The sequence below is a fragment of the Cololabis saira genome, chromosome 20, assembly GCF_033807715.1.
Source record: "Cololabis saira isolate AMF1-May2022 chromosome 20, fColSai1.1, whole genome shotgun sequence".
NCBI classification, from domain to species: Eukaryota; Metazoa; Chordata; class Actinopteri; order Beloniformes; family Belonidae; genus Cololabis; species Cololabis saira.
Genome location: NC_084606.1, coordinates 3215558 through 3235111, shown reverse-complemented (window position 1 = coordinate 3235111; position 19554 = coordinate 3215558). Strand labels below are relative to the sequence as shown.

Sequence of the window (19554 nt, the reverse complement as noted above, 5' to 3'; positions counted from 1 at the left end):
TTTGAAGATGTGATTCATTAGTGTTCTGGTAAACAACATCAGCTACATTACACACACACACAGGAACAGAGTTCAACGGTCAGACGGAGAGTTTAGCTAAAGGAAAGAGAAACCTCTGTTGGGACTCACCGTAACTGAATCCAGCAGTGGAGGGAGCAAACTTGTCCTGTTCTCCCACAGGATACCTCAGCCTGGCCACGAGACCTGACGCAGAGAGACATTACAGAAATAATAGGGAGGTGGGCTTAGTACGCGTCTTCACCCCAAAGCTTTCCTTTCAAATCAGATACCAAACACTTTAGGAGCTTTCCCACTAGACCAGGGGTCGGCAACCCAAAATGTTTTAGAGCCATATTGGACCAAAAACACAAAAAAAACAAATATGTCTGGAGCCGCAAAAAATGAAATGTCTTGTATCAGCCTTAGAATGAAGGCAACACATGCTGCATGTTTCTATATTAGTTATAACTGGGGGAAGATTTTTTTTTATTATGCACTTCGAAAATAAAGTCGAAATGTCGAGAAAAAAAGTCAAAAATCAGAGAAAAAAGTCAAAATGTCGAGATTAAAAAGGAACTGAAAAAGGGAGAAAAAAAGAGAAAAAAGGAAAAAAAGAAAAGAAAAAAAGAAGAAAAAAAGAGAAAAAAGGAAAAAGAAAAGAAGAAAAAGAGAAAAAAAAAGTAGAAAAAAAGAGGATAAAAAAGAAGAAAAAAGAAAAAGAAAAAAAAGAGAAAAAAGGAAAAAAGAGAAAATAAGGAAAAAGAAAAAGAGAAGAAAAAAAAAAAGAAAAAAAAGAAAAAAAAAAAAGGTGAAACATTTTTGAAAAAGCTCCAGGAGCCACTAGGGCGGCGCTAAAGAGCCACATGTCGAAATTTTGAGAAAAAAGTTGAAATGTCGAGATTAAAAAGGAAATGAAAAAGGAAGAAAAAAGAGAAAAAAGAAGAAAAAAGTAAAGAAAAAAAGAGAAAAAAGGAAAAAAAAAGAGAAAAAAAGAGAAAAAGGGATAAAAAAAGAAAAAAGGAAAAAAAGGGCAAACATTTTTGAAAAAGCTCCAGGAGCCACTAGGGCGGCGCTAAAGAGCCACATGTCGAAATTTTGAGAAAAAAGTTGAAATGTCGAGATTAAGAAGGAAATGAAAAAGGAAGAAAAAAGAGAAAAAAGAAGAAAAAAGTAAAGAAAAAAAGAGAAAAAAGGAAAAAAAAAAAAGAGAAAAAAAGAGAAAAAGGGATAAAAAAAGAAAAAAAGGAAAAAAAGGGCAAACATTTTTGAAAAAGCTCCAGGAGCCACCAGGGCGGCGCTAAAGAGCCGCGGGTTACCGAGCCCTGGACTAAAGGTTAAACATGTGCCTTTGTCCATATCATTTATTTCTATTCCAGTTGCTAACAGTGGAGTCTTTGGTTAGAAACAGAACATTTTAAATCACAGAATACAAATGTCAAATTTTCCAAATAAAGGTTTTTTTCTTGTGACTTTAAAACAACCTGCACGGGTTCAAGTATCCGTGAAAGCGTTTAAACGAGCGTTTACCTGCTGCGTTGTGTTTGTGGTACTCGATCAGCTCGGGGATGGAGTTGAACAGGTATTTCTCAGCCAGGTAGAACTGTCTGGGCGGGCCGTGGCTCTCCTTGATGTGGTAATGTTTTATTGCTGCAACGCCCTCGCTGTGAACACAACAGACACCAGTCAACTAGTGCTTTTTCCTCTCTTGTAGCTCGTATTAGGGAGAAAAGAAGGAAGGAAGGAAAGAAAGAAAGGAGGAAAGAAGGAAGGAAGGAAAGAAAAACACAAATACAAACACACAAATATGTCTTGAGCCGCAGAAAATGAAAAGTCTTGTATCAGCCTTAGAATGAAGGCAAAACATGCTGCATGTAGCTATATTAGTTAGAACTGGGGGGAGATTTGTTTTTTATTATGCACTTTTATTATGAAAATTCAAAATGTCGAGAAAAAAGTTGAAATGTTGAGAAAAAAGTTGAAATGTTGAGAGAAAAGTCGAAATGTCATGATTAAAAAGGAAAGGAAAAGGGAAGAAAAAAAAGAAAAAAAGGAAAAAAAGAAGAAAAAAATAAAAAAGGAAAAAGGAAGATAAAAAAGAAAAAAAAGAAGAAAAAAGGAAAAGAAAAAAAAAGAGAAAAAAGGAAACAAAGAGAAAAAAGAGAAAAAGAAAAAGAGAAGAAAAAAAGAAAGGAATAAAAAAAGGGAAAAAAAAGAAGAAAAAAAAAAAGGTGAAACATTTTTGAAAAAGCTCCAGGAGCCACTAAATGGCTCTAGAGCCGCGGGTTGCCGACCCCTGGTCTAGAGGAAAGAACCACTTACGTAAGTGGAGGGGGAGGAGTTATTAAGACCAACGGCAACAGCAAGACTGGGAGATGGAGACATTTTCAAATGAGAATTAATCTGGATGCAGCAAAGCATCATGGGAGGAGGAGGAGACAACCTGTCTTTTAGAGATGTGTCCAGGGAGGAGCTACGTGGACCAAGTCCTGTTATACCCCTTTTACACCAAGCTGGTTCCAGGGCTGGTTCTGGGCTAGAGCCAGACTTAGCACCAGTTCTTTGGTTTTACACAGCCTAAGCACTGGCTCCTGGCTCTCAAAACGGGTGCTACGCCAGCCCCTTTGAGCTGCTGGGCCAGCTCAAAGAACCAGTTACGCTGGGGGCTGGGGGCTGGGGGCTGGGGGCGGGGCTGGGGACGGTGTTACTGAACAACCAGAGCAGAGTAAACCCGGAAGAGCGCCGTTTTTAAACAACGTAGCGTTGAAGACGGTGGTTAAGTTAGTAGACTCTTTTATTATTACATCCATTTATTTAATAATGGATGTAAAACAGAAGCAGCAGTGGTCTACGGTACAATCCATCAACAGTAACGTCTGCGGGCTCCGTGCCGCCGATGCAGCGGCGCAGCCTCGCGTCCGAGCCCGCGGGGGAGCGTTCCAGCCCCGGGACGCTTGGACGCGAGGCTGCGGAGCCCGCCGATGCAGCGCAGCTCCATCCATTTATTTCATAAAAATTCCCAGCCCGCGGGGACGCCTCCCAGCCCGCCGTTCTGGTTCCGCCGCGTTACACCAACGCAGAGCCTACGGCGGAGCTCCCGAGGAGAGGAGAGGAGCTGCTGTCCCCCGGGGCTGCTGGCTTTCGAGTCAAATTTCTTAACAGGCGTTATTTGGATAAACTGAGCCCAGGTTGGGGATCTTAAAGGGTTACTTTACCTGGAAAAAATATTAAAACTTAATAAAGTGCCATATTAACAGCGCTACAGCTGAAATTAAAACAGCTTTTGGCTCTCAGCTTCCTGATCAGGGTGGGGATGAAAACGAGGGGGCGTGGTGACGTGATGACGTGGCTCTCTGGCCAGCTCCTGGGCAGCACCAGCTGTGTAAAAGCAAACTGTTCTTACTTAGAACCAACCGCGAACCGGCTCTAGCACCAGCACTAGCACCAGCCCTGGAACCAGCTTGGTGTAAAAGGGGTATTAGAGCAGATACACCGAGCTATGAAAAAACAAACCGGTTCTCCACTGGTTCTCAAGTTGAATGAGTTGTGAACCAGCACCAGCACTGGCCCAGAACCAGCTCTGATGGTTTGGTGGGAACGGGGAATGGGAAGACCTGACCCCGACAGAGTCCAGTCTGACGAAGCTGAACTCCAAGAAAGAACTGGGAATTTTCTCCAAAATGAGTTCAAAGCAATTTCAGGCTACGTTTCCACATAGCCGGGTATTTACAAAAACGGATATTTCCCCCTCTAAGTTTTGAAAAATCTCTTCATTTACACGAACCCGCATAAATAGCTGTTAAGGTGCTATGAGCAGCCAAACCTGCAGGGGGCAGTGTAACGAGAAGCTAGCCAACCAAAATTTCGACTTTTTTCTCGACTTTTTTCTCAAAAATGTTGACTTTTTTCTCAAAATTCCAATTCTTTTCTCAAAATGTCGACTTTTTTCTCGACTTTTTTTACTTTCTTCTTGACATTTCGACTCTTTTCTCAAAATTTCAACTTTTTTCTCAAAATTTCGACTTTCTTCTCGACATTTCGACTTTTTCCTCAAAATTCCGACTCTTCTCAAAATTTCAACTTTTTTCTCAACTTTTTTCTCAAAATTTCAACTTTTTTCTCGACATTTCGACTTTTTTCTCGAAATTTTGAGAAGATAAAGTCATGCTAGCCAATCAGAATCCTGGAAAAAAACACCAACAAATGACACGAGTAACTTCCAGTTACTTCCAAGATGAACCAGAGTCTTTGGTTTGGAGTGACAGAGAAGTGGAGTTACTTTTAAGTGTGACTTTAGAATATAAAACAAGTAAAATACAAGAAAATATTGACGGTGGCCAAACAGATTGTAAACACAGGTGTCACTCATGACACTGGTGACGTTTCTGTCTCATAATGTGACGTTCTGAAGCCTAAATGTCCATTTCTCTCTGTTTACAAGCAAACGTGAAAACTGAGTTTTTGAAAATCTCCACTTTGGCCGGAATTTTCAGAAATGATAGTTTTTGGTGACTTTGAGCTTTGTTTTTGTGTAAACGAACGGCTAAAACGCATGAAAACACCACCGTTTCTGCTACGTGGAAGCGGGGCCTGAGTCATGCTGAACTTCTGCCCTGAGTCGGTTTGAAAAGAAGCGGTGGAACATTCTTACCCTCCGACAGACTTGGCGTACAGAGACACGGTGTAGGTCCCCGGGGTGCTGGAGTCTCTGACGATGAAGGCGCCTTCTTTGTCCTGCAGAGGGCGACAGAGACAAAACAGACAAAAGCAACTTTAGGCTTCTGGGTTGAAGTCGGTACGGAAATAAGAAAAGCTGCAGTTCATCACGTGACCACTGGAGGGAGTCAGTCTCATCAAAAAAAGTGCAACTTTACAGCAGAAATAAACACATTACAAACAAGTAAATTTCACATCTGTGGTAACTATAGCAGCAGATTTATGTATGAGTAGGACGTGGCCCTTCATCGTAGTGAATTAAGAGATTAGAGAACACCTTGGAGGGCCTTGAGAAGCAACAGATGGGCCAAAGAGACCCCAGCAGAAGAAGTGAAGAAAGACAAAGGGAAGCGAGACAAACCTCCTTCCTGAGCAGCTCCTCCGCCTTGTTCCTGTTCACCTGTTTACTGTACCAGCTAAAGAAAGAGGAAAAACATTTCTTGAGTAAAATTTAACGGCCGTGTGTACAAACTGGCACAAACAGGCTATCACAGACAAATCCCTAAATTAACCAGAACGATACACACGGCTGATGTCATGGTGCATTTGACTAAATGCACCATGCATTTGAGAGAGCCTAAAACTAATAGAAAGCTCAGAGGGGACCGCGCCTTCGCTGTTGCAGCTCCAAAACTTTGGAACAACCTGCCTCAGCAAATAAAACAGGCCTCCTCTCTTTCTGTTTTTAAATCTCTTCTTAAAACCCACCTTTTCTCCTTGGCTTTTAACACCTAGCAAGACAGTTGAGTTTATTTTATCCTTTTTAGTATTTTATTCTTTTATCTTCTATTTTATCCTTTTTATTGACTTAACTTATCATGATTGTTTTATTTATGTGCCCTGTGCCTTATGGTGTGTTGTCTTTTATTTGCCTGTCCAGCACTTTGGACCATGTTGGTGTTTTTAAAGTGCTTTATAAATAAAGTTGTATTGTATTGTATTGTATTGTAAAACATGAATGCACGTTCATTTTTTTTATTAGCAGTACCACTTATGATCGCATGGGGGGCGGTCCGGCCCGTTTAATAATATTCACGTCCGAAACCAGGGTTTGATAGTGAAGGTTCTGGTCAGATGTGGTAAGAATAGAGGGTCTGCAATGACGTCTTAAATTAGCGTCAGTTGGACTTGACAGTGACCCGTACAGTTACCAAGAACCAGTGGTCCATGGACATTAATATTTGGTACAGTTACCAAGAACCAGTGGTCCATGGACATTAATATTTGGTACAGTTACCAAGAACCAGTGGTCCATGGACATTCATATTTGGTACAGTTACCAAGAAACAGTGGTCCATGGACATTAATATTTGGTACAGTTACCAAGAACCAGTGGACCATGGACTTTAATATTTGGTACAGTTACCAAGAAACAGTGGTCCATGGACATTAATATTTGGTACAGTTACCAAGAACCAGTGGTCCATGGACATTAATATTTGGTACAGTTACCAAGAACCAGTGGTCCTGGTACATTAATATCTGGCCACAAAAAAATATTGGCACTGAAAAAATATTGGAGAGGGCAAGATTTTTATTTCATTATGCACTTCGAGAAAAAAGTCAAAATGTCGAGATTAATGTTGAAATACAATTTCATGTATAAAGTCGAAATTTCGTGAATAAAATCGGAATTTCGAGAATAAAGTTGAAATACATTTTAACTTTTTTCTCGAAATTGTACTTCGACATTAATCTCGACATTTCAACTTTTTTCTCGAAGTGCATAATGAAAAAAAAAATCTTCCTCCTCTAAAATATTCTTTTTATTTTTCTCCTGCATGGCCCTAATACTCTTCCGTACTCATAAATGTATCTTGTACCATCGGTTTAAAAAAAACATCGCAATCAAAAAACATTTCTGATTTTATTCACCGTTTGCAGGACAGACGTTTTCAGTCTTTGTAAAAAGATCTGTCAACAATCCGGACCCGTCTAGTTTCCAGCAGAAATGAACTGGATTTATGGACTCAGTAACTTAATCTGGTGGTTAGATTGGACCACATACTGGGAACCTATGGAGCTAGATTTGTGTCTTAATTATTCAATCAAAAAAAAGATTACTTCAATCAAAAAATATATTTTCAATTAAAATAAAAATCACTTCAATCAATAGAAATTATATCAATCAAAGAAAAAAGTGTTTGAATGCAAATGAATATTTGAGACAAAAAAAAAAGCATTTGAACACTGTTTTTCTTTGATTGGAAATATTTTCTTTGATTGAAGTGAAGGTTTTTTTGTGTTTGGGCCATATTATGGGTAGGTCATTTGTGTCTTTATCATTTAATCAAACAAGAAGTTGCTTCAAAAAGGAAAAAAATATTTTAAATGAGAAAAAATCACTTCAATAAAAAAAAAACTTTTTCAATCAAAGAAAAAAAAGTGTGTGAATGCAAAAAAATATTTGAGACCCAAAAAATTGCATTTGAACACCTTTTTTTGGATTGAAAATATTTTTCAAGAAAAACAGTGTTCAAATGCATTTCTGTCTCAAATAATCTTTTGCATTCAAACACTTTTTTTCTTTGATTGAAATCATTTTTATTGATTGAAGTGAATTTTTTTTTTTAATTGAAAATATATTTTTTGATTGTTGTTAATTTAGACACAAATCTACCTCCATAGGAACCATCCCAACTACCGGGTTTTAAACATTAACAACCAGTGACAGGAGTCCAGACATTTGGACCGAGCCAACATGGTTAACCACTTACAGGTACTGCACCAGGTTTCCCGACTTCTTCTCCGTCACGTAGTTACTGGGGATGTAGCCTTCCTCGCTGCCAGACACAAACCGGAGACCATAAGACACAGAAACCACACGAGGACACAGACAAAGACGTCAAAAGCAACTGATATTCACACATCACAGATGGAGATATCCACAACTCTGATCCTGAACTCTAGTCTAGAACTTACAACCATCATCTCAGAGTTTGAATCTCATGTTGTTTATTATTTAAAAACATCTGCTCGAGGTGGATCTTAGAGCAGTGAAAATGTTGTGTCCTTTCCGACTTAATCAGTGTTGTGAGAAGTTCTGGTCCATTCATCTTTCCAACATTGCTGCTGTTCATTGAGGTTTTTGGACGTTCACTTATACACAGTCTTCTGAAGGTTCTGGAGTTCTTAAATTTTCTGGTTTGGTTCAGATCATTTCCTCTCACATGGACCAGTTTGGACCAGAGCTTTGGCATTTCTCTGGCGTGGTCCACTCAATGACAAGGGCCCTGTCCCAATCCCCCCCTATCCCTAGTTTTCATCTCTACCCCTAAATTTTGCGCTTTCCCGTGAGGGTAGTGGTGTCAAATGTTTTACTTTTTTCTCAACATTTTGATTTTTTCTCAACATTTCGACTTTTTTCCTCAAGATTGTACTTCAACATTAATCTTGACATTTCGACTTTTTTCTCCTTCTTCCTTCCTTCCTTCCTTCCTTCCTCCCTCCTGCTCTATCCTTCCTTCTTCCCTTCCTCTTTCCTTCCTTCCTTCCTTCCTTCCTTCCTTCCTTCCTTCCTTCCTTCCTCCCTCCTGCTCTATCCTTCCTTCTTCCCTTCCTCTTCCCTTCCTTCCTTCCTTCCTTCCTCCTGCTCTCTCTTTCCTTCCTTCCTTCCTTCCTTCCTTCCTTCCTTCCTCCTGCTCTCTCTTTCCTTCCTTCCTTCCTTCCTTCCTTCCTTCCTTCCTTCCTTCCTTCCTTCCTTCCTCCTGCTCTCTCCTTCCTTCCTTCCTTCCTTCCTTCCTCCTGCTCTGTCCTTCCTTCTTCCCTTCTTTCCTTCCTTCCTTCCTTCCTCCCTCCTGCTCTCTCCTTCCTTCTTCCCTTCTTCCTTCCTTCCTTCCTTCCTTCCTTCTTTTCTCCCTTCCTTCCTTAATTCCATCCTTCTTTTCTCCATTCCTTCCATCCTTCCTTCCATCCTTCCTTCTTTCCTTCCTACCTTCCAAACCTTCCTTCCTTCCTTCCTCCCTCCTGCTCTATCCTTCCTTCTTCCCTTCCTCTTCCCTTCCATCCTTCCTTCCATCCTTCCTTCCTTCTTTCCTTCCTACCTTCCAAACCTTCCTTCCTTCCTTCCTTCCTTCCTCCTGCTCTCTCCTTCCTTCCTTCCTTCCTTCCTTTCTCTCTTCCTTCTTTCCTTCCTACCTTCCATCCTTCTTTTATGCCTTCCTTCCTTCCTTCCTCCCTTCCTTCTTTTCTCCCTACCTTCCTTCCTTCCTTCCTTCCTTCCTTCCTTCCTTCCTTCCTTCCTTCCTTCCTTCCTTCCTTCCTTCCTTCCGGCCCGGCGACTCTTCTTCTGATATTTCGTTCTCCCTAACTCACCCGTCCTTGTCGCGCGCCTTGTACCAGTTGACGTCGCACTTGTCCAGGATGACGTACTCTCCTCCCTGGACCAGACTCAGGTCGTGTGGCTCCATTCCCGGGAAGTCGTACAGAGCCTCCACCACAACCGCCTCCTCCTCGTCTTCATCGTCCTCATCCTCGTCTTCCTCGTCACAGTCCTCGGGGTCTGGGACGGGCGGGTCTGGGACGGGCGGGGCGGGCCGACGCTGCAGGAGGAAGCGCCGGTGGGTTGTGGGTGTGAGGGCGACACCGGGTCACCCATAAATCTGATGTCGGCAGATACTCACTTTGTTTTCCTCTCCAGGAATCGGGGGTAAAGGTTTTCTTGACACTAGAGGAAGAGGAACAGAAACGTTCAGTTGAGCAGAATCGTTTTATTTTAGGACTTGCAGAACACGAACAACAATGAAAAGATTTTCTATATCAGTCAGTGGAGTTAAACTATGGGACAGAATGGATTCAGAATTAAAACAATGTCCAAACATTAACCACTTTAAAAATAAATATAAAAACAGGATTTTCACGAGGTACAAAGAGGAAGGGGTTTAGCACTTTTAGGGGCCTGATATAACACTATTGGGTGAATATAGAGATAGTATGGTGTAAATGAGTATATTTATATGAATATATATATAATTATTTGTATTTCTTTTTCTTATCTTTTGATTGTTGTCTTTTTACATGTACAAAAATAAAATAAATCAAAATCAAATGGTAGCTCCGGTGGGACGTCCTGACCTCCCAATGCTCCTCAGACTCCATCATCATCAACAAACTAAGCAGTGACAAGTTTGATTGACGTGACTTTGTTCAAGATTTTACACAATGAAAAATATTCATGACCAATAAGCAACACCATGGCTCTTTTAAAGAAATATCACACATTTTGCATGTGTTGAGACACATTGTCACGCAAGTTCCAGCTTCCTACCCCTGCAGAGACGAACACTTGAAATGCCATATGATGGAGTTCCTGACTGACTATGGGGTAGTTCCAACTGAACGATCACATCTGACTGTAAATAGCTTTTAATTGCTTCTTGTCTTTCACCTATGGTTTGTTGATTCTTACCGTCTGTGCTTTGAACTTTTTGTATAAAAGCCCTGTTGTCAAACCACTCTGGGTCGGCACACCAACTCAGACACGATCTGTGCTGGTCCTGCTCACCGCTGGCTTACTGAATAAAACTCACTACATCACTGCGGACTTCTCAACTGGATTTTATATTATTCTTCAACAATTTGGGGCTGTGACCCGGATGACAATAGACCTTCGATGGAAACTCCTTTTTCCAGACCAAAGACACACCAGTGACTTCTATCCAAATTATTCAGCGGTAAGGGGTCCATTTACAAAATCCCAAATTATAGTTGCTGGGCTGTTTCGAAAGTCTGTGAACTGGAGTACCAGAGAAAGGTTGACGTCATCCCAAAATTTAAGGTAAGTCCGCTGTGTGGTTGTGAGCAGGGGTTATTAAGAAGGTTATTGTAGAGATGTTTAGGAATGCTGGCAATTTCATAACACTTGAATTTGATTGTGTTGTGAGAATGCTTTGCTCCTCCTGCCTTAGAATTTGACTTGCTCTTCTAAAAAAGGTTTAATATCTCGGGTAACATTAAAGAGAGAAATGGCCAGAGTGCCAAGTTGGTCTGGGTACCAAGATTATAGTCCAGTGGGACTTATAGCATATGCAGGACTTGAGGTCCATAAGAAGTGTTGGAACACTGAGATATTTGTGGGAAATAGACATATATGTAGAATAACTGGTTTTAATAAGTGGGGATGATTTGCTCACAAATACTTGGAGATATATTTCATTTTAGTAAGGACCTAACTCGCTCTCCTTACATCAACAGGAATGATTTGTACGCTCAAGTAGACTGATGATTGGAAGAATTAGCAAGTGATTTGTGGGTAAAAGTAAGTGTAATTGGAGGTTTTTCTGGGAGGGATCTTACAGAAAGAAAAATGGAAAGTTTTTTCAGTAGAGAGTCAGAGTCAGAGTTGATTGGTCCTATTAAGTACATGTACGATAATTACGGTACCGATAGTTTTATTTGTTACTTAGTTAGTATTAAATATGGTTAAAATAACTAAAGCACTTCAACTCCCTCAGACTTTGGAGGGATGAAAGTAGACGCCATAATGCGAAATACCAAATAGCTTCGCTTACTGATCAAAATAAAAAAGCTGATGGCTCAACTAGAAGAATTTAAAAACACAACACAGACAAAAATGAAATTAGATAACCAGTTAAATGATCAAATCAAAAACCTTTATCCGGTGAAACAGATTAAAGAATCAAGTGACGATGACACTTCTGGTGACGACTGGATTTTACAACAATCCAAGATCTGAGGACAATAGCCAAGAGAATAGTGAAGAGGAGTGGGTTTTAAAAGAAAAAAAAATGTTGTCTACAAAACTTGGAGCCAAAAGAGAACTAAAAATAATAGTAAGAGATTTAAAAAAATAAACAAAAATGGCTAGCGGAAACAGCTGTTAAAACTAACTTTGCCACCTGATTTGAAAGGCAAAGTACTTGATGCGTGTAGAATTCCCTGTAATCCCACAGCTGTTGCCAAAATCACACCAGAGCAAGTTCCGACCAAACAACAATCTAAACATTGAAGCTGAAACTCCCATAATCTGAACAGTTCAAATTCCAGTTCGTGATCTGCAGAATGAACAAGTTCAAGTTCTGAATTTGCAAATATGTTGCGTTCAGTTCAACGTTCTCACAGAAATGAACGTGTTCAATGAAAGCGATAATTTGAACTCGTTCATGCACAACACTGGGGTTTACACACAGTAACTGTGCTGCATTGTGGGAAATACAAGCGCAATGTCTTTGCAAAGAAACGCAAACCACACTCACTCACTTCCACAGGTTCTTAACCCTTGTACTGTCTTTGGGTCAAAATGACCTAATTCTCCTGTTCCTTCTTTACTCCCTTCTTTCCTTCTTTTCTCCCCTCCTACCTTCTTTTCTCCCTTCCTTCCTTCCTTCCTTCCTTCCTTCCTTCCTTCCTTCCTTCCTTCCTTCCTTCCTTCCTTCCTTCCTTCCTTCCTTCCTTCCTTCCTTCCCTTCCTCCCTTCCTTCTTTTCTCCCTTCCTTCCTTCCTTCCTTCTTTCTTTTTTCCCTTCCTCCTTTTCTCCCTTCCTTCCTTCTTTTTTCCCTTCCTCCTTTTCTCCCTTCCTTCCTTCCTTCCTTCCTTCCTTCCTTCCTTCCTTCCTTCCTTCCTTCCTTCCTTCCTTCCTTCCTTCCTTCCTTCCTTCCTTCCTTCCTTCCTTCCTTCCTTCCTTCCTTCCTTCCTTCCCTCCTTCCTTCCTTCCTTCCTTCCTTCCTTCCTTCCTTCATTCTTTTCTCCAGTCCTTCCTTCCTTCCTCCCTTCCTTCCTTCCATCCTTCCTTCCTTCCTTCTTTTTTCCCTCCCTCCCTTCTTTTCTTCCTTCCTTCCTTGTTTCCTTCCTCCCTTCCTTCTTTTCTCGCTTCCTTCCTTCTTTTCTCCCTTCCTTCCTTCCTTCCTTCCTTCCTTCCTTCCTTCCTTCCTTCCTTCCTTCCTTCCTTCCTTCCTTCCTTCCTTCCTTTTTTCTTCCTTCCTTCCTTCTTTTTCCCTCCCTTCCTTCTTTTCTCCTTTCCTTCCTTCCTTCCTTCCTTCCTTCTTTCCTTCCTTCCTTCCTTCTTTTTTCCCTTCCTTCCTTCCTTCTTTTCTCCCTTCCTTCCTTCCTTCCTTCCTTCCTTCCTTCCTTCCTTCCTTCCTTCCTTCCTTCCTTCCTTATTTTTTCCCTCCCTCCCTTCTTTTCTCCCTTCCTTCCTTGTTTCCTTCCTTCCTTCTTTTTTCCCTTCCTCCCTTCCTTCCTTATTTTCTCCCTTCCTTCATTCCTTCCTTCCTTCCTTCCTTACTTCCTTCCTTCCTTTTTTTCTTCCTTCCTTCCTTCCTTCTTTTCTCCCTTCCTTCTTTTTTCCCTTCCTCTCTTCCTTCCTCCCTTCCTTCCTTCTTTTTTCCCTCCCTTCCTTCTTTTCTCCTTTCCTTCCTTCCTTCTTTTCTCCCTTCCTTCCTTCTTTTCTCCCTTCTTTCCTTCTTTTCCTTCCTTCTTCCCTTCCTCCTTCCTTGACCCGAAGACAGCACAAGGGTTAAAACATGACTGAGAGGTTAGGGTTAGGGTTAGGGTTAGGGTTACTCCTCTGCTACGTTCTTGGAGAAATATCCTTCATATCCAAACTGCTGAGGTGTGCAGGACGGGAAGTTCTCTTACCGTCTCCGAACAGGTTGTAGCCCTCGCAGCCCAGCGCCTGTTTGTCTGCCTGGCGACAGCAGAGCCACGCCCCGTCCTGCCAGAACCGGGGGTGGAACTTCAGCAAGACCCCGGGGTTGTCTCTGATCTCTGAGAGACCACACACATGCAAACACACACACAAACAAACACACACACAAACAAACAACAAGATTGTATCGTCAAGCACGCGGTCTGCTGCCAGGGGTATTTGGGAAAATGTTCAGTTTTAACTGACGTGCAGCAAATTTTACACTCCGCCCCTTTAGTGAAGTGCATAAGTAGTTTTTAGTTTAGTTTAGTTTAGTTTATTGGTACTTTCAATTTCCACAACACAAATAACCCAAAGTACAGGTGTAAATCGTCAGTGTAATACAAAAAAATATATATAATATTTGGTATATATATATATATATATATAAAATAAAATGAATATATATATATATATATATATATATATATATATATATATATATATATATATATATATATATATATAAAATAAAATGAATATATATATATATATATATATATATATATATATATATATATATATATATAAAATAAAATGAATATATATATATATATATATATATATATATATATATATATATATATATATATATATATATATATTCACCAAAAATTAAGAAAAACTCAAATATCCTATCTCAAAAAATTAAAATATTCTGGGAATCTTAATCTTAAACTGTAAACCATAATCAGCAATATTAAAATAATAAAAGGCTTGCAATATTTCAGTTGATTTGTAATGAATCCAGAATGTATCACATTTTAGTTTTATTAATTGCATTACAGAAAATAAAGAACTTTATCACAATATTCTAATTTTCTGAGAAAGTCCTGTACACATGTCCATAAGTACATGCCTATGTGTATTATCCCTTTGTTACAAAGTATACATTAAATGAAGTGAAATGCTACATTTCCGTTGCAGAGCTGCAGTTTTATCATACTTATGTTCAAATCCCTTTGTTTTAGTTTGGTGGAGGGGGATGGGGAGGGTTTTGCTCGAGCATCTCCTGTCATGTGACGGTTAAAGTGTAGAGATTGAGCAGCACGTAGAGAAAGCGGGACATGAGGTGCACCTGACTGATCAGAGAAGTGGAAACAGCGTGGGCCGTCGACCACGTGTGAAAACCAGCCTGGGCTGTTGTGTGTGTCGCTGAGATAAAACTCAGATAAAAGCGTGAGAGCTGACAAAACTGACCCTCTTTCAGGCTCTGGACCCAAACGCTCCTGCTGGACTGATCCGGGGAGAAGACGTAGAGGGTGTTGGTGTCGTACACCACCTGAACACAAACACAGACACGGTGGCAGTATCTGAAGTGATAAAATACATAAAAGTCATTAAAGTGGAGATCTACGCTCGTCTCTTTACACAAAAAGCATGTTTCTGGAAAAAAAAAAAAAAAGAGGAAAGCTTAGTACAATCTGCATTAATGAAAAAAACAAACTAATGCGAGTGGCAGAAAGACTGAGGCCCCATTCCCACGTAGCAAAAACGGTCGTGTTTTCATGCGATTTGGCCGTTCATTTACACCAAAACGAAGCTCAAAGTCACCAAAAACGATTATTTCAGAAACTCAAAGTGGAGATTTGAAAAAACAAGACTTTTGTAAGCCTTCAAGCTTTGCTTCGTGTATTTCCCCCGGCGTAGAAATTAAGTTAATATAAATATCAGGAAACTGGATTGGTGTCCAAATATTAATGTCCATGGACCACTGGTTCTTGGAAACTGTACCAAATATTAATGTCCATGGACCACTGGTTCTTGGTAACTGTACCAAATATTAATGTCCATGGACAACTGGTTCTTGGTAACTGTACCAAATATTAATGTCCATGGACCACTGGTTCTTGGTAACTGTACCAAATATTAATGTCCATGGACCACTGGTTCTTGGTAACTGTACCAAATATTAATGTCCATGGACCACTGGTTCTTGGTGACTGTACCAAATATTAATGTCCATGGACCACTGGTTCTTGGGGTAACTGTACCAAATATTAATGTCCATGGACCACTGGTTCTTTGGGTAACTGTACCAAATATTAATGTCCATGGACCACTGGTTCTTTGGGTAACTGTACCAAATATTAATGTCCATGGACCACTGGTTCTTGGTAACTGTACCAAATATTAATGTCCATGGACCACTGGTTCTTGGGGTAACTGTACCAAATATTAATGTCCATGGACCACTGGTTCTTGGTAACTGTACCAAATATTAATGTCCATGGACCACTGGTTCTTGGGGTAACTGTACCAAATATTAATGTCCATGGACCACTGGTTCTTTGGGTAACTGTACCAAATATTAATGTCCATGGACCACTGGTTCTTGGTAACTGTACCAAATATTAATGTCCATGGACCACTGGTTCTTGGTAACTGTACCAAATATTAAAGTCCATGGACCACTGGTTCTTGGTAACTGTACCAAATATTAATGTCCATGGACCACTGGTTCTTGGTAACTGTACCAAATATTAATGTCCATGGACCACTGGTTCTTGGTAACTGTACCAAATATTAATGTCCATGGACCACTGGTTCTTGGTAACTGTACCAAATATTAATGTCCATGGACCACTGGTTCTTGGTAACTGTACCAAATATTAATGTCCATGGACCACTGGTTCTTGGTAACTGTACCAAATATTAATGTCCATGGACCACTGGTTCTTGGTAACTGTACCAAATATTAATGTCCATGGACCACTGGTTCTTGGTAACTGTACCAAATATTAATGTCCATGGACCACTGGTTCTTGGTAACTGTACCAAATATTAATGTCCATGGACCACTGGTTCTTGGTAACTGTACCAAATATTAATGTCCATGGACCACTGGTTCTTGGGGTAACTGTACCAAATATTAATGTCCATGGACCACTGGTTCTTGGTAACTGTACCAAATATTAATGTCCCAGCGCCACGGACCCGGGTACCCCCGCAGCCGGCGCCCAGGACCCGGGTACCCCCGCAGCCGGCGCCCAGGACCCGGGTACCCCCGCAGCCGGCGCCCAGGACCCGGGTACCCCCGCAGCTGGCGCCTCGGACCCGGGCTCCCCCGCAGCCGGCGCCTCGGACCCGGGCTCCCTCGCAGCCGGCGCCTCGGACCCGGGCACCCCCGCAGCCATGTCACGTTCCTGAGCCATGTCACGTTCCCGCCACGCCAAGACCGCCAAGCCCGCCAAGCCCCACGCCAAGCCCCACGCCAAGCCCCACGCCAAGCCCCACGCCAAGCCCCACGCCAAGCCCCGCGCCAAGCCCGCCAAGGCTGCCAAGCCCCACACCAAGCCCCACGCCAAGACCGCCAAGCCTGCCAAGCCCCACACCAAGCCCCACGCCAAGACCGCCAAGCCTGCCAAGCCCCACACCAAGCCCCACGCCAAGACCGCCAAGCCTGCCAAGCCTGCCAAGACCGCCAAGCCCCACGCCAAGACCGCCAAGCCCCACGCCAAGCCCCACGCCAAGCCCCACGCCAAGCCCCACGCCAAGCCCCACGCCTAAAGCCGCGTCAAGACCCAGGCCTAGGCCTCGTGGGCGGCCCCCGGAACTGTCTCGCCGGTCTGGTCGGCCTCGTGGCCGTCCCCCCGAGCGTTCTTGCGGGTCTGCACGGTCCCCAGGACGGCCCCCGGAACGTTGGCCGTGTGTTGGCCTGGGCCCTCCTCCGGGCCCCCTCCGCCCGCCCTGGGTGGTAGGCCGAGTGGGACATCTGGGATCTGTCCCTTGAGGGGGGGGTTCTGTCAAGGTTGACATTCCCCCAGCCTCCAGTTTGCCTTCAGTTTCTGTTTTGCCCCGCCTGTGTCCCATCTGCCCTGATTGTGTCTGCACCTGTGTCTCTTCATGTCTCGTTATCCCCTCAGTATATCTTGTCTTGTCATTCCTTTGTCCCCTGTCGGTCCATACTGTGTCTTCCTCCATGTCTCCTCGTACCCTTTTTATGATCCTGGTTTTTTGTTCATCCTGCTCTGCAGCGCCTTGTTTTGCCTTTTTGTGGATTAAATCCTTTTTGTTTTGAGAACTCCTGTCTCCAGCCTCCCTCTGTCTCCTGCACTTGGGTCCTTTAAAAACCAAACCATGACATTGGGTAAGTGTACCAAATATTAATGTCCATGGACCACTGGTTCTTGGTAACTGTACCAAATATTAATGTCCATGGACCACTGGTTCTTGGTAACTGTACCAAATATTAAAGTCCATGGACCACTGGTTCTTGGTGACTGTACCAAATATTAATGTCCATGGACCACTGGTTCTTGGTAACTGTACCAAATATTAATGTCCATGGACCACTGGTTCTTGGGGTAACTGTACCAAATATTAATGTCCATGGACCACTGGTTCTTGGTAACTGTACCAAATATTAATGTCCATGGACCACTGGTTCTTGGGGTAACTGTACCAAATATTAATGTCCATGGACCACTGGTTCTTGGTAACTGTACCAAATATTAATGTCCATGGACCACTGGTTCTTGGGGAAACTGTATGGGTCACTGTCAAGTCCAACTGACGCTAATTTAAGCCCATAATCGGCTGTTATTCCGTCTTCTCCACTAGTTGTAGCCATTTTTGCTGATGTTTTGCCACTCAGTGTTAGTAAGGGGGCTAGTCCCGTGGGGAAGTGACGTCAATGCAGACCCTCTAGCTCATGTTATGAACACAGCACCTCAGGAAGTCCTGCTGCGTGACATGTTTCACACAAACATGACTGTAGAAGTGCAGGATGAGGGTTGTTGGTGTTCGTACCTGAAAGGGGTATTTGTTCTGGCAGGGGATAAAACTCCCTCCTCCGCTCTTCACGATCTCCACACATCTGACGCGGCTCAGCTCGATCGAGCCCTTCTTGAACTTCTTCTGTTGATGGAAACAACACTCAGACATGCGTCTTTCTTCCTCCTGCCCATATTTGATTTGACGTTTGTCAAAACGAGTAGTAATCGAATGCTCGCTGGAGGTTTTTGGATATGAAACCCGAGGCAAGCCGTCATTTCCTTCAGCAGCGTATTTTAGCGGCTTATTGTTTCCATCTCTGTTACTACACGAACAACTTTCACACCAGCCGGAGATTGAAGATTTTTTTCAATGAAAAGTAAAAGTTGGTCCGTGAAAGTGTGTGAGGTTCAATTGCACTAATGTCTTTGGGGCAGATGTCCTGACAAGAAAAGCTGCTCCTTGTAGAATAAAGTATATAGAGCAGATATAAAACCAGAACCAGAAAGAAAACTTATGGAAACTGTTGATTAAAAGAGGAAAAAAAACAACAATATTACATTGACTTGAATTTGTTTGCAGACAATTTGAAACGGTTTGTAGATATTTCAAGTTTTTGTCCTGTCAAATACAATTTTAAATATACTTTTTTTTTTTGCATTTTTGAAAATCATCTTATTTACTGAGTTTGATAAGTCATGAACAATCATAAATAATAACGGAACATATCCCCAGTGCTTATGTTGTTCCTTCCTGGCTAAAGTTGTCCCTTTGGTACTTCTGTGCTCATCCTTTTTATTTTTTTATTTTTTGCATATATATTAATGGTTAATACCATGTTGGTAAGAATCTAAGGCATACTGTATATATATGCATTTTTCGTATAAAATATATATCATATATATATATATATATATATATAAAATTTTATTTTTTATTTGTTGTGTGTATGTGGGGGGGGTGGGGAGGGTTTGGGCCCTGTTTAACTTTTTAAATTGTACAATTTTTAAACATGTAAAGCTCTTTGTGCTATATATATGTATGAAAAGTGCTTTATAAATAAAGTTTGATTGACTGAGTGATTGAATGAGTTAATTCTAAACCTGGAATCATTAGCAGCATCTGGTTCCAACGTATCTACTTAAATCCCTTGAAACAGTAGGGGGTACTTAGTATTGCCCAATTTTATTTCATTTTTCTCTTTACATAAATTATGGTATGGTTATATTTTAAGGTTTAATTTTACTGATGATTGGATCCACTATTATCAGATTGTTTTTGTCATGAATTTTAACAATAAAATAAAATAAATAATTATGAGAGTGCATGTTGGACTCCGGCAGGGCTGCCCTTTGTCACCGGTCCTGTTCATGATTTTATGGACAGGATTTCTAGTTGCAGCCAGGGGGCGGAGGGGATCCGGTTTGGGAACCTCAGGATTTCATCTCTGCTTTTTGCAGATGATGTTGTCCTGTTGGCTT

The 19554-nt window shown here is 41.6% G+C and overlaps 1 protein-coding gene across 1 annotated transcript in view; it reads right to left on the bottom strand.

Moving 5' to 3' along the window:
* tec (tec protein tyrosine kinase) overlaps positions 1-19554 on the bottom strand; it is a 51389-nt gene that overhangs the window by 13121 nt on the left and 18714 nt on the right. Inside the window, 10 exon segments of the mRNA XM_061710015.1 lie at positions 130-204; positions 1528-1661; positions 4649-4731; positions 5075-5129; positions 7431-7496; positions 9028-9254; positions 9336-9379; positions 13309-13437; positions 14558-14639; positions 18110-18217. Of these exon segments, the coding sequence (XP_061565999.1) occupies positions 130-204; positions 1528-1661; positions 4649-4731; positions 5075-5129; positions 7431-7496; positions 9028-9254; positions 9336-9379; positions 13309-13437; positions 14558-14639; positions 18110-18217 (1003 nt within the window).